This window comes from Semicossyphus pulcher, unplaced genomic scaffold (assembly GCF_022749685.1).
Source record: "Semicossyphus pulcher isolate SPU_LCO1_2020_fin unplaced genomic scaffold, fSemPul1.0.p SCAF_20, whole genome shotgun sequence".
NCBI classification, from domain to species: Eukaryota; Metazoa; Chordata; class Actinopteri; order Labriformes; family Labridae; genus Semicossyphus; species Semicossyphus pulcher.
Window position 1 is genome coordinate 6,712,859 of NW_027211694.1, and position 17,321 is coordinate 6,730,179.

General features: G+C 30.7%; 1 protein-coding gene across 1 annotated transcript in view; it reads right to left on the reverse strand.

The window, feature by feature from the left end:
* Positions 1 to 16,828, reverse strand: part of ada2b (adenosine deaminase 2b) — a 24,068-nt gene extending 7,240 nt beyond the window's left edge. The window contains exon 1 of the mRNA XM_069670886.1: positions 16,528 to 16,828. Coding sequence (XP_069526987.1) covers positions 16,528 to 16,828 — 301 coding nt within the window. The remainder of the gene's footprint in view (positions 1 to 16,527) is intronic.
* Between the last annotated feature and the right edge of the window lie 493 nt (positions 16,829 to 17,321).

Consider the following 17,321-nt stretch of genomic DNA (forward strand, 5'->3'; position numbering starts at 1 on the left):
CTATGACTTTTTATGACATACTATACTATGCCTTTTTAATTACATGCTTTACTATGACTTTTTTATGACATGCTATACTATGAATTTTTATGATATGCTATACTATGACTTTTTCATGACATGCTATACTATGACTTTTTATGACATGCTATACTGTGACCTTTTTTATGACATGCTATTCTATGACTTTTTTATGAAATGCCATATTATGACATGCTATACTATGACTTTTTATGACATGCTATACTATGACTTTTTTATGACATGTTGTACTATGTCTTTTTATGACATGTTATACTATGACTTTTTTATGACATACTAAACTGATATTTTTTATGATATGCTATGATTTTTTTATGACATCCTATACTATGACTTTATGACATACTAAACTGACATTTTTCATGAAATGCTATACTATGACTTTTTTATGACATGCTATACTATTACTTTTTCATGACATGCTATGCCATTACTTTTTTTTGAAATGCTGTACCATGATTTTTTTGACATGCTATACTATTACTTTTTTATGACATGCTATATTATGATTTTTTTATGAAATGCCATATTGTGACATGCTATAGTATGACTTTTTATGACATTCTATACCATGACTTTTTTATGACATGCTATACTATGACTTTTTTTGACATGCTATACAATGACTTTTTTATGACATGCTATAGTATGACTTTTTTATGACATGCTAAAACTATTTAAGTAAATACATAGGTAAGCACATACACAGTTACGTAGATCTATTGTATGTAAGTATGTATGACAGTAAGTATATAACGAAATATGCACCTGTGTATGTACTTAACTAAGTGTGTACCTGAGAATGTATGCTCATAAAATACTTAACTATGTGTGTACAAACATGTTTTTTGTATAACGTACCGATGTATGACCTATATGTACTTATCTATGTTTGTATAAAATGTCTATGAACATAACTATATATTTACTTAACCATGTATTAAGTATGAACTTAATTATGTACCTATGTATGTACTTCAAGATGTACCTATGTGACTATGCATGTACCTAACTATGTATGTACCTAACTTTGTATGAACTATGTATTGGTTAACTATGTAACTCAGTATGTACCTGGTATGTATGTATTAAAATATCTATGTCCTTAACTATGTTTCATAGAATATGTACCCTAGTATGTACTATATGCACTTAACTACTGATATATTTGGACTCAACGTTGTATGTATTTAACTACGTATTATGTATGTATGCATGTCCAGAACTATATTTGTACTCAACCATAAATGTACTTAACCATGAATTAAGTGTGTACTAAATTATGTCTGTACTGTCTGTCATGAAAAAAAAGCATTAGGATAGCATGTCAAAAAATATGCCATAGTACAGCATGTCGAAAAATATGCCATAAAAAGTCATACTATAGCATGTTGAAAAATATGCCCTAAAATACGCCATGTATAGCATGTCGAAAAATATGCCCTAAAAAGTCATACTATAGCATGTCGAAAAATATGTCCTAAAATATGTCATAGTATAGCATGTCGAAAAATATGCCATAAAATATGCCATAAAAAGTCATACTATAGCATGTCGAAAAATATGCCCTAAAATATGCCATAAAAAGTCATACTATAGCATGTCGAAAAAAGTGCCCTAAAACATGTCATAGTATATAGCATGTCGAAAAATATGCCTTAAAATATGCCATAAAAACTCTTACTGTAGCACGTCGAAAAAGTGCCCTAAAATATACCATAGTATAGCATCTCGAAAAATATGCCATAAAAAGTCATACTATAGCATGTCGAAAAATATGCCCTAAAATATGTCATAGTATAGCATGTCGAAAAATATGCCCCAAAATATGTCATAGTATAGGATGTCGAAAAATATGCCCTAAAAAGTCATACTATAGCATGTCGAATAATATGGCCTAAAATATGTCATAGCATAGCATGTCGAAAAATATGCCATAAAAAGTCATACTATAGCATGTCGAAAAATATGCCCTAAAATATGTCATAGTATAGGATGTTGAAAAATATGCCATAAAATATGCCATAAAAAGTCATACTATAGCATGTCGAAAAATATGCCCTAAAATATGTCATAGTATAGGATGTCGAAAAATATGCCCTAAAATATGTCATAGTATAGCATGTCGAAAAATATGCCAATAAAAGTTATACTATAGCATGTCGAAAAATATGCCCTTAAATATGTCATAGTATAGCATGTTGAAAAATATGCCCCAAAATATGTCATAGTATAGCATGTCGAAAAATATGCCATAAAATATGGCATAAAAAGTCATAGTATAGCATGTCGAAAAAAATGCCCTAAAATATTTCATAGTATAGCATGTTGAAAAATATGCCATAAAAAGTCATACTATAGCATGTCGAAAAATATGCCCTTAAATATGTCATAGTATAGCATGTCGAAAAATATGCCCGAAAATATGTCATAGTATAGCATGTCGAAAAATATGCCATAAAATATGGCATAAAAAGTCATACTATAGCATGTCGAAAAATATGCCCTAAAATATTTCATAGTATAGCATGTCGAAAAATATACCCGAAAATATGTCATAGTATAGCATGTCGCAAAAATATGCCATAAAAAGTCATACTTTAGCATGTCGAAAAATATGCCCTAAAATATGTCATAGTATAGCATGTCGAAAAATATGCCATAAAAAGTCATACTATAGCATGTCGAAAAATATGCCCCAAAATATGTCATAGTATAGCATGTCGAAAAATATGCCATAAAAAGTCATACTATAGCATGTCGAAAAATATGCCCCAAAATATGTCATAGTATAGCATGTCGAAAAATATGCCCCAAAATATGTCATAGTATAGCATGTCGAAAAATATGCCATAAACTATGGCATAAAAAGTCATACTATAGCATGTCGAAAAATATGCCCCAAAATATGTCATAGTATAGCATGTTGAAAAATATGCACTAAAATATGTCATAGTATAGCATGTCGAAAAATATGCCATAAAAAGTCATACTATAGCATGTCAAATAATATGCACTAAAATAGGTTATAGTATAGCATGTCGAAAAATATGCCATAAAAAGTCATACTATAGCATGTTGAAAAATATGCCCTAAAATATGTCATAGTATAGCATGTCGAAAAATATGCCCTAAAATATGTCAAAGTATAGCATGTCGAAAAATATGCCATAAATTATGTCATAGTGTAGCATGTCGAAAAATATGCCATAAAAAGTCATACTATAGCATGTCGAAAAATATGCCCTAAAATATGTCATAGTATAGCATGTTGAAAAATATGCCCTTAAATATGTCATAGTATAGCATGTCGAAAAATATGCCCGAAAATATGTCATAATATAGCATGTCGAAAAATATGCCATAAAATATGGCATAAAAAGTCATACTATAGCATGTCGAAAAATATGCCCTAAAATATGTCATAGTATAGCATGTCGAAAAATATGCCATAAAAAGTCATACTATAGCATGTCGAAAAATATGCCCCAAAATATGTCATAGTATAGCATGTCGAAAAATATGCCATAAAAAGTCATACTATAGCATGTCGAAAAATATGCCCCAAAATATGTCATAGTATAGCATGTCGAAAAATATGCCCCAAAATATGTCATAGTATAGCATGTCGAAAAATATGCCATAAACTATGGCATAAAAAGTCATACTATAGCATGTCGAAAAATATGCCCCAAAATATGTCATAGTATAGCATGTTGAAAAATATGCACTAAAATATGTCATAGTATAGCATGTCGAAAAATATGCCATAAAAAGTCATACTATAGCATGTCAAATAATATGCACTAAAATAGGTTATAGTATAGCATGTCGAAAAATATGCCATAAAAAGTCATACTATAGCATGTTGAAAAATATGCCCTAAAATATGTCATAGTATAGCATGTCGAAAAATATGCCCTAAAATATGTCAAAGTATAGCATGTCGAAAAATATGCCATAAATTATGTCATAGTGTAGCATGTCGAAAAATATGCCATAAAAAGTCATACTATAGCATGTCGAAAAATATGCCCTAAAATATGTCATAGTATAGCATGTTGAAAAATATGCCCTTAAATATGTCATAGTATAGCATGTCGAAAAATATGCCCGAAAATATGTCATAATATAGCATGTCGAAAAATATGCCATAAAATATGGCATAAAAAGTCATATTATAGCATGTCGAAAAATATGCTAAAATATTTCATAGTATAGCATGTCGAAAAATATACCCGAAAATATGTCATAGTATAGCATGTCGAAAAAAATGCCCTAAAATATTTCTTAGTATAGCATGTCGAAAAATATACCCGAAAATATGTCATAGTATAGCATGTCGAAAAATATACCCGAAAATATGTCATAGTATAGCATGTCGAAAAATATGCCATAAAATATGGCATAAAAAGTCATAGTATAGCATGTCGAAAAAAATGCCCTAAAATATTTCATAGTATAGCATGTTGAAAAATATACCCGAAAATATGTCATAGTATATCATGTCGAAAAATATGCCATAAAAAGTCATACTATAGCATGTCGAAAAATATGCCCTAAAATATGTCATAGTATAGCATGTCGCAAAAATTTACCATAAAAAGTCATACTTTAGCATGTCGAAAAATATGCCCTAAAATATGTCATAGTATAGCATGTCGAAAAATATGCCATAAAAAGTCATACTATAGCATGTCGAAAAATATGCCCTAAAATATGTCATAGTATAGCATGTCGAAAAATATGCCCTAAAATATGCCATAAAAAGTCATACTATAGCATGTCGAAAAATATGCCCTAAAATATGTCATAGTATAGCATGTTGAAAAATATGCCATAAAAAGTCATACTATAGCATGTCGAAAAATATGCCCTTAAATATGTCATAGTATAGCATGTCGAAAAATATGCCCGAAAATATGTCATAGTATAGCATGTCGAAAAATATGCCATAAAATATGGCATAAAAAGTCATACTATAGCATGTCGAAAAATATGCCCTAAAATATTTCATAGTATAGCATGTCGAAAAATATACCCGAAAATATGTCATGGTATAGCATGTCGAAAAAAATGCACTAAAATATTTCATAGTATAGCATGTCGAAAAATATACCCGAAAATATGTCATAGTATAGCATGTCGCAAAAATATGCCATAAAAAGTCATACTTTAGCATGTCGAAAAATATGCCCTAAAATATGTCATAGTATAGCATGTCGAAAAATATGCCATAAAAAGTCATACTATAGCATGTCGAAAAATATGCCCCAAAATATGTCATAGTATAGCATGTCGAAAAATATGCACTTAAATATGTCATAGTATAGCATGTTGAAAAATATGCCATAAATTATGTCATAGTGTAGCATGTCGAAAAATACGCCATAAAAAGTCATACTATAGCATGTCGAAAAATATGCCCTAAAATATGTCATAGTATAGCATGTCGTAAAATATGCCATAAAAAGTCATACTATAGCATGTCGAAAAATATGCCCTAAAATATGTCATAGTATAGCATGTCGAAAAATATGCCCTAAAATATGTCAAAGTATAGCATGTCGAAAAATATGCCATAAATTATGTCATAGTGTAGCATGTCGAAAAATACGCCATAAAAAGTCATACTATAGCATGTCGAAAAATATGCTAAAATATTTCATAGTATAGCATGTCGAAAAATATACCCGAAAATATGTCATAGTATAGCATGTCGAAAAAAATGCCCTAAAATATTTCTTAGTATAGCATGTCGAAAAATATACCCGAAAATATGTCATAGTATAGCATGTCGAAAAATATGCCATAAAAAGTCATACTGTAGCATGTCGAATAATATGCCCTAAAATATGTCATAGTATACCATGTCGCAAAAATATGCCATAAAAAGTCATACTTTAGCATGTCGAAAAATATGCCCTAAAATATGTCATAGTATAGCATGTCGAAAAATATGCCCGAAAATATGTCATAGTATAGCATGTCGAAAAATATGCCATAAACTATGGCATAAAAAGTCATACTATAGCATGTCGAAAAATATGCCCCAAAATATGTCATAGTATAGGATGTCGAAAAATATGCCCTAAAATATGTCATAGTATAGCATGTCGAAAAATATGCCCCAAAATATGTCATAGTATAGGATGTCGAAAAATATGCCCTAAAATATGTCATAGTATAGCATGTCGAAAAATATGCCCCAAAATATGTCATAGTATAGGATGTCGAAAAATATGCCCCAAAATATGTCATAGTATAGGATGTCGAAAAATATGCCATAAAGTATGTCATACTATAGCATGTCGAAAAATATGCCCTAAAATATGTCATAGTATAGCATGTCGAAAATATGCCATAAAAAGTCATACTATAGCATGTCGAAAAATATGCACTAAAATATGTCATAGTATAGCATGTCGAAAAATATGCCATAAAAAGTCATACTATAGCATGTTGAAAAATATGCCCTAAAATATGTCATAGCATAGCATGTCGAAAAATATGCCGAAAATATGTCATAGTATAGCATGTCGAAAAATATGCCCTAAAATATGTCATAGTGTAGCATGTCGAAAAATATGCCATAAAAAGTCATACTATAGCATGTCGAAAAATATGCCCTAAAATATGTCATAGTATAGCATGTCGAAAAATATGCCATAAAAAGTCATACCATAGCATGTCAAATAATATGCACTAAAATAGGTTATAGTATAGCATGTCGAAAAATATGCCATAAAAAGTCATACTATAGCATGTCGAAAAACATGCCCCAAAATATGTCATAGTATAGCATGTCGAAAAATATGCCCGAAAATATGTCATAGTATAGCATGTCGAAAAATATGCCCTAAAATATGTCAAAGTATAGCATGTCGAAAAATATGCCCTTAAATATGTCAAAGTATAGCATGTCGAAAAATATGCCCTAAAATATGTCATAGTATAGCATGTCGAAAAATATGCCATAAAGTATGTCATACTATAGCATGTCGAATAATATGCCCTCAAATATGTCATAGTATAGCATGTTGAAAAATATGCCCTTAAATATGTCATAGTATAGCATGTCGAAAAATATGCCTGAAAATATGTCATAATATAGCATGTCGAAAAATATGCCATAAAATATGGCATAAAAAGTCATACTATAGCATGTCGAAAAATATGCCCTAAAATATTTCATAGTATAGCATGTCGAAAAATATACCCGAAAATATGTCATAGTATAGCATGTCGAAAAAAATGCCCTAAAATATTTCTTAGTATAGAATGTCGAAAAATATACCCGAAAATATGTCATAGTATAGCATGTCGAAAAATATGCCCTAAAATATGTCATAGTATAGGATGTCGAAAAATATGCCATAAAGTATGTCATACTATAGCATGTCGAATAATATGCCCTAAAATATGTCATAGTATAGCATGTCGAAAAATATGCCCTAAAATATGTCATAGTATAGCATGTCGAAAAATATGCCATAAAAAGTCATACTATAGCATGTCGAAAAATATGCCCTAAAATATGTCATAGTGTAGCATGTTGAAAAATATGCCCTAAAATATGTCATAGCATAGCATGTCGAAAAATATGCCCGAAAATATGTCATAGTATAGCATGTCGAAAAATATGCCCTAAAATATGTCATAGTGTAGCATGTCGAAAAATATGCCATAAAAAGTCATACCATAGCATGTCAAATAATATGCACTAAAATAGGTTATAGTATAGCATGTCGAAAAATATGCCCAAAAATATGTCATAGTATAGCATGTCGAAAAATATGCCATAAAAAGTCATACTATAGCATGTCAAAAAACATGCCCCAAAATATGTCATAGTATAGCATGTCGAAAAATATGCCCCAAAATATGTCATAGTATAGCATGTCGAAAAATATGCCATAAACTATGGCATAAAAAGTCATACTATAGCATGTCGAAAAATATGCCCTAAAATATGTCATAGTATAGCATGTTGAAAAATATGCCCTAAAATATGTCATAGTATAGCATGTCGAAAAATATGCCATAAAAAGTCATACTATAGCATGTCGAAAAATATGCCCTAAAATATGTCATAGTATAGCATGTCGAAAAATATGCCCTAAAATATGTCATAGTGTAGCATGTCGAAAAATATGCCATAAAATATGCCATAAAAAGTCATACTATAGTATGTCGAAAAATATGCCCTAAAATATGTCATAGTATAGCATGTCGAAAAATATACCCGAAAATATGTCATAGTATAGCATGTCGAAAAATATGCCATAAAAAGTCATACTATAGCATGTTGAAAAATATGCCCTAAAATATGTCATAGTATAGCATGTTGAAAAATATGCCCTAAAATATGTCATAGTATAGCATGTCGAAAAATATGCCTTAAAATATGTCATAGTATAGCATGTCGAAAAATATGCCATAAAAAGTCATACTATAGCATGTCAAATAATATGCACTAAAATAGGTTATAGTATAGCATGTCGAAAAATATGCTCTAAAATATGTCCTAGTATAGCATGTCGAAAATATGCCATAAAAAGTCATACCATAGCATGTCGAAAAATATGCCATAAAAAAAGTCATAGTGAAGCAAGTCGAAAAATATGCCATAAAAAGTCATACTATAGTATGTCGAAAAATATGTCCTAAAATATGTCATAGTATAGCATGTCGAAAAATATGCCCGAAAGTATGTCATAGTATAGCATGTTGAATAATATGCCATAAAAAGTCATAGTATAGCATGTCGAAAAACATGCCGAAAAATATGTCATAGTATAGCATGTTGAAAAATATGCCCTAAAATATGTCATACTATAGCATGTCGAAATATATGCCCTAAAATATGTCAAAGTATAGCATGTCGAAAAATATGCCATAAATTATGTCATAGTATAGCATGTCGAAAAATATGCCCTAAAATATGTCATAGTATAGCATGTCGAAAATATGCCATAAAAAGTCATACTATAGCATGTCGAAAAATATGCACTAAAATATGTCATAGTATAGCATGTTGAAAAATATGCCCTAAAATATGTCATAGCATAGCATGTCGAAAAATATGCCCGAAAATATGTCATAGTATAGCATGTCGAAAAATATGCCCTAAAATATGTCATAGTGTAGCATGTCGAAAAATATGCCATAAAAAGTCATACTATAGCATGTCGAAATATATGCCCTAAAATATGTCAAAGTATAGCATGTCGAAAAATATGCCATAAAGTATGTCATAGTATAGCATGTCGAAAAATATGCCCTAAAATATGTCATAGTATAGCATGTCGAAAATATGCCATAAAAAGTCATACTATAGCATGTCGAAAAATATGCACTAAAATATGTCATAGTATAGCATGTCGAAAAATATGCCCGAAAATATGTCATAGCATAGCATGTCGAAAAATATGCCCGAAAATATGTCATAGTATAGCATGTCGAAAAATATGCCCGAAAATATGTCATAGTATAGCATGTCGAAAAATATGCCCTAAAATATGTCATAGTATAGCATGTCAAATAATATGCACTAAAATAGGTTATAGTATAGCATGTCGAAAAATATGCCCAAAAATATGTCATAGTATAGCATGTCGAAAAATATGCCATAAAAAGTCATACTATAGCATGTCAAAAAACATGCCCCAAAATATGTCATAGTATAGCATGTCGAAAAATATGCCCCAAAATATGTCATAGTATAGCATGTCGAAAAATATGCCATAAACTATGGCATAAAAAGTCATACTATAGCATGTCGAAAAATATGCCCTAAAATATGTCATAGTATAGCATGTTGAAAAATATGCCCTAAAATATGTCATAGTATAGCATGTCGAAAAATATGCCATAAAAAGTCATACTATAGCATGTCGAAAAATATGCCCTAAAATATGTCATAGTATAGCATGTCGAAAAATATGCCCTAAAATATGTCATAGTGTAGCATGTCGAAAAATATGCCATAAAATATGCCATAAAAAGTCATACTATAGTATGTCGAAAAATATGCCCTAAAATATGTCATAGTATAGCATGTCGAAAAATATACCCGAAAATATGTCATAGTATAGCATGTCGAAAAATATGCCATAAAAAGTCATACTATAGCATGTTGAAAAATATGCCCTAAAATATGTCATAGTATAGCATGTTGAAAAATATGCCCTAAAATATGTCATAGTATAGCATGTCGAAAAATATGCCTTAAAATATGTCATAGTATAGCATGTCGAAAAATATGCCATAAAAAGTCATACTATAGCATGTCAAATAATATGCACTAAAATAGGTTATAGTATAGCATGTCGAAAAATATGCTCTAAAATATGTCCTAGTATAGCATGTCGAAAATATGCCATAAAAAGTCATACCATAGCATGTCGAAAAATATGCCATAAAAAAAGTCATAGTATAGCATGTCAAAAAATATGTCCTAAAATATGTCATACTATAGCATGTCGAAAAATATGCCATAAAGTATGTCATAGTGAAGCAAGTCGAAAAATATGCCATAAAAAGTCATACTATAGTATGTCGAAAAATATGTCCTAAAATATGTCGTAGTATAGCATGTCGAAAAATATGCCCGAAAGTATGTCATAGTATAGCATGTTGAATAATATGCCATAAAAAGTCATAGTATAGCATGTCGAAAAACATGCCGAAAAATATGTCATAGTATAGCATGTTGAAAAATATGCCCTAAAATATGTCATACTATAGCATGTTGAAATATATGCCCTAAAATATGTCAAAGTATAGCATGTCGAAAAATATGCCATAAATTATGTCATAGTATAGCATGTCGAAAAATATACCCGAAAATATGTCATAGTATAGCATGTCGAAAAATATGCCATAAAAAGTCATACTATAGCATGTTGAAAAATATGCCCTAAAATATGTCATAGTATAGCATGTTGAAAAATATGCCCTAAAATATGTCATAGTATAGCATGTCGAAAAATATGCCTTAAAATATGTCATAGTATAGCATGTCGAAAAATATGCCATAAAAAGTCATACTATAGCATGTCAAATAATATGCACTAAAATAGGTTATAGTATAGCATGTCGAAAAATATGCTCTAAAATATGTCCTAGTATAGCATGTCGAAAATATGCCATAAAAAGTCATACTATAGCATGTCGAAAAATATGCACTAAAATATGTCATAGTATAGCATGTTGAAAAATATGCCCTAAAATATGTCATAGCATAGCATGTCGAAAAATATGCCCGAAAATATGTCATAGTATAGCATGTCGAAAAATATGCCCTAAAATATGTCATAGTGTAGCATGTCGAAAAATATGCCATAAAAAGTCATACCATAGCATGTCAAATAATATGCACTAAAATAGGTTATAGTATAGCATGTCGAAAAATATGCCCAAAAATATGTCATAGTATAGCATGTCGAAAAATATGCCATAAAAAGTCATACTATAGCATGTCAAAAAACATGCCCCAAAATATGTCATAGTATAGCATGTCGAAAAATATGCCCCAAAATATGTCATAGTATAGCATGTCGAAAAATATGCCATAAACTATGGCATAAAAAGTCATACTATAGCATGTCGAAAAATATGCCCTAAAATATGTCATAGTATAGCATGTTGAAAAATATGCCCTAAAATATGTCATAGTATAGCATGTCGAAAAATATGCCATAAAAAGTCATACTATAGCATGTCGAAAAATATGCCCTAAAATATGTCATAGTATAGCATGTCGAAAAATATGCCCTAAAATATGTCATAGTGTAGCATGTCGAAAAATATGCCATAAAATATGCCATAAAAAGTCATACTATAGTATGTCGAAAAATATGCCCTAAAATATGTCATAGTATAGCATGTCGAAAAATATACCCGAAAATATGTCATAGTATAGCATGTCGAAAAATATGCCATAAAAAGTCATACTATAGCATGTTGAAAAATATGCCCTAAAATATGTCATAGTATAGCATGTTGAAAAATATGCCCTAAAATATGTCATAGTATAGCATGTCGAAAAATATGCCTTAAAATATGTCATAGTATAGCATGTCGAAAAATATGCCATAAAAAGTCATACTATAGCATGTCAAATAATATGCACTAAAATAGGTTATAGTATAGCATGTCGAAAAATATGCTCTAAAATATGTCCTAGTATAGCATGTCGAAAATATGCCATAAAAAGTCATACCATAGCATGTCGAAAAATATGCCATAAAAAAAGTCATAGTATAGCATGTCAAAAAATATGTCCTAAAATATGTCATACTATAGCATGTCGAAAAATATGCCATAAAGTATGTCATAGTGAAGCAAGTCGAAAAATATGCCATAAAAAGTCATACTATAGTATGTCGAAAAATATGTCCTAAAATATGTCATAGTATAGCATGTCGAAAAATATGCCCGAAAGTATGTCATAGTATAGCATGTTGAATAATATGCCATAAAAAGTCATAGTATAGCATGTTGAAAAATATGCCCTAAAATATGTCATACTATAGCATGTCGAAATATATGCCCTAAAATATGTCAAAGTATAGCATGTCGAAAAATATGCCATAAATTATGTCATAGTATAGCATGTCGAAAAATATACCCGAAAATATGTCATAGTATAGCATGTCGAAAAATATGCCATAAAAAGTCATACTATAGCATGTTGAAAAATATGCCCTAAAATATGTCATAGTATAGCATGTTGAAAAATATGCCCTAAAATATGTCATAGTATAGCATGTCGAAAAATATGCCTTAAAATATGTCATAGTATAGCATGTCGAAAAATATGCCATAAAAAGTCATACTATAGCATGTCAAATAATATGCACTAAAATAGGTTATAGTATAGCATGTCGAAAAATATGCTCTAAAATATGTCCTAGTATAGCATGTCGAAAATATGCCATAAAAAGTCATACCATAGCATGTCGAAAAATATGCCATAAAAAAAGTCATAGTATAGCATGTCAAAAAATATGTCCTAAAATATGTCATACTATAGCATGTCGAAAAATATGCCATAAAGTATGTCATAGTGAAGCAAGTCGAAAAATATGCCATAAAAAGTCATACTATAGTATGTCGAAAAATATGTCCTAAAATATGTCATAGTATAGCATGTCGAAAAATATGCCCGAAAGTATGTCATAGTATAGCATGTTGAATAATATGCCATAAAAAGTCATAGTATAGCATGTCGAAAAACATGCCGAAAAATATGTCATAGTATAGCATGTTGAAAAATATGCCCTAAAATATGTCATACTATAGCATGTCGAAATATATGCCCTAAAATATGTCATAGTATACCATGTCGAAATATATGCCCTAAAATATGTCATAGAATAGCATGTCGAAAAATATGCCCGAAAGTATGTCATAGTATAGCATGTCGAAAAATATGCACTAAAATATGCCATAGTATAGCATGTCGAAAAATATGCCATAAAAAGTCATACTATAGCATGTCAAAAAATATGCTCTAAAATATGTCCTAGTATAGCATGTCGAAAATATGCCATAAAATATGTCATAGTATAGCATGTCGAATAATATGCCCTAAAATATGTCATTGTATAGCATGTCGAAAAATATGCCATAAAAAGTCATACTATAGCATGTCGAAAAATATGCACTAAAATATGTCATAGTATAGCATGTCGAAAAATATGCACTAAAATATGTCATAGTATAGCAGGTCGAAAAATATGCAATAAAGTATGCCATAGTATAGCATGTCGAAAAATATGCCATAAAAAGTCATACTATAGCATGTCGAAAAATATACCCTCAAATATGTCATAGTATAGTATGTTGAAAAATATGCCATAAAAAGTCATACTATAGCATGTCGAAAAATATGCCCTAAAATATGTCATAGTATAGCATGTTGAAAAATATGCCGTGAAATATGTCATAGTATATAGCATGTCGAATAATATGCCCTAAAATATGTCATAGTTTAGCATGTCGAAAATATGCCATAAAAAGTCATACTATAGAAGGTCGAATAATATGCCCAAAAATATGTCATACTATAGCATGTCGAAAAATATGCCATAAAAAGTCATACTATAGCATGTCGAAAAATATGCCAAAAAATATGTCACGGTATAGCATGTCGAAAAATATGCCCCAGAATATGCCACTGTATAGCATGTCGAAAAATATGCCATAAAAAGTCATACTATAGCATGTCGAAAAATATGCCCTAAGATATGTCATAGTATAGCATGTCGAAAAATATGCCATAAAATATGCCATAGTATAGCATGTTGAAAAATATGCCATAAAGAGTCATACTATAGCATGTCGATTAATATTTACTAAAATATGTCATAGTATATTATAGCATGTCGAAAAATATGCCCGATAATATGTCATACTATAGCATGTCGAAAAATATGCACTAAAATATGTCATAGTATAGCAGGTCGAAAAATATGCAATAAAGTATGCCATAGTATAGCATGTCGAAAAATATGCCATAAAAAGTCATACTATAGCATGTCGAAAAATATGCCCTAAAATATGTCATAGTATAGCATGTTGAAAAATATGCCATAAAAAGTCATACTACAGCAGTCGAAAAATATGCCCTAAAATATGTCATAGTATAGCATGTTGAAAAATATGCCGTGAAATATGTCATAGTATATAGCATGTCGAATAATATGCCCTAAAATATGTCATAGTATAGCATGTCGAAAATATGCCATAAAATATGCCATAGTATAGCATGTTGAATAATATGCCCTAAAATATGTCATAGTATAGCATGTCGAAAAATATGCCATAAAAAGTCATAGTATAGCATGTCGAAAAATATGGCATTAAATATGCCATAGTATAGCATGTCGAAAAATATGCCATAAAAAGTCATAGTATAGCATGTCGAAAAATATGCACTAAAATATGTCATAGTATAGCATGTCGAAAAATATGCCCGAAAATATGTCATACTATAGCATGTCGAAAAATATGCCCTAAAATATGTCATAGTATAGCATGTCGAAAAATATGCCATAAAAAGTCATACTATAGCATGTCGAAAAATATGTCCTAAAATATGTCATTGTAAAGCATGTCGAAAAATATGCCGTGAAATATGTCATAGTATATAGCATGTTGAATAATATGCCCTAAAATATGTCATAGTATAGCATGTCGAAAATATGCCATAAAAAGTCATACTATAGCATGTCGAAAAATATGCACTAAAATATGTCATAGTATAGCATGTTGAAAAATATGCCATAAAATATGCCATAGTATAGCATGTCGAAAAATATGCCATAAAAAGTCATACTATAGCATGTCGAAAAATATGCTCTCAAATATGTCATAGTATAGCATGTCGAAAATATGCCATAAAAAGTCATACTATAGCATGTCGAAAAATATGCCATAAAAAGTCATAGTATAGCATGTCGAAAAATATGGCATTAAATATGCCATAGTATAGCATGTCGAAAAATATGCCATAAAAAGTCATAGTATAGCATGTCGAAAAATATGCACTAAAATATGTCATAGTATAGCATGTCGAAAAATATGCCCGAAAATATGTCATACTATAGCATGTCGAAAAATATGCCATAAAAAGTCATACTATAGCATGTCAAAAATATGCCATAAAAAGTCATACTATAGCATGTCGAAAAATATGCACTAAAATATGTCATAGTATAGCATGTCGAAAAATATGCCATAAAATATGCCATAGTATAGCATGTCGAAAAATATGCCATAAAAAGTCATACTATAGCATGTCGAAAAATATGCTCTCAAATATGTCCTAGTATAGCATGTTGAAAAATATGCCCTAAAATATGTCATAGTATAGCATGTCGAAAAATATGCCATAAAAAAAGTCATAGTATAGCATGTCGAAAAAAGACAGTATCGCATGTCAAAAAAGTCATGGTATAGCATGTCCAAAATAATCAGTATATGTAAAAAAAGAGTTCATAGTATAGCCTGACAGAAAATGTCATAGTATAGCATGGCAAAAAAGACATAGTTTAGCATGGCAAAAAGTGATAGTATAGCATGTTAAAAAAAGTGATAGTATAGCATGTCATAAAAAGTCATAGTGTCTGACGCTGTTCACAGAAAAAAGTTTGTAAATATTCACAAATACTAACATCCTTAAATACCGTATGTATAAACATTTATACATACATACATACTAAGATACATACTGTACATGAGTACAAACTTACTTATATACTTCAGTCATACTAACATACGTACATACCATTGTACAAACTTTCATACTAACACAATAGCATGCATCCTTAAGTACAGAACAACATTCATACATGCGAACACACTTACTTACATGGATACATCCATCACACATACATTGTTAGTATTTTATCAAATCTTAATGTGTAGCTGTTATGCGAGACAAAAATAAAGAGGAACTTTGGATTTGATTTCTACCTTTAGGCATCTTCTGCAGCAGTTTGAATATGGAGCTCTTCTCAATGAGAGGCTTTGCTTTGAAGAAATGGATAGCAGGTGGGAACTGTGCAGCAGACATCTCCTGCTCCTTTAATCGATGGAGGTAAGCATCCAGTTTCTGTTCCGCCGGCGTCAGGGTCACTTGTCCTCCTGTCTGTCTGGACGCCTCCTGACGTATAAGCAGGTCCCTCTGAGTGGGGTCAGGCATCCCATCAGTCACTCTAACAAACCACAGGAGGGGCACATAAGTGACCACAGCCTGGGGGAGTGAGAGCACCATGTCCCTATGCGCCACAGGAGGGTGCTAGAACATGATCAGACAGCCTCCACAAGAGCAGACTTACTGTATATGAATCTGCAAAGAATAAATTCCATGTGTTAGACATAAAGTCTTTCTGCCTCAGAGTAAATGTTGCTTTAGTTTTTTGGTGGGTGAATACATTTAACAAACTTGTTTCAAGGTCATCAACATGATAACTTGCTTCTCAGCTTGCATTCCGGTTTTTACAGAGCCCATTCAGACGTTTAACCATGACTGCTTTGCTTTCTTGGTCAAAATTAGCCACGAGATAAGTGAATAAAGTGATAAACAACCCTAAAGTCTTTACGGAAACTGAACAAGGACAGGAAATCTCAAAGCTAAATCTAAGTACTTTAAATCCAAAAATACTTACAAGAAGAAGGAGCTCCGGGTGCCCTGTCTCACAGTCTCCAAAGACTCTGCTTGTTTTCCTCAAAAACTTCCACTTTCAGTCTGGCATGTCAGCAAAATA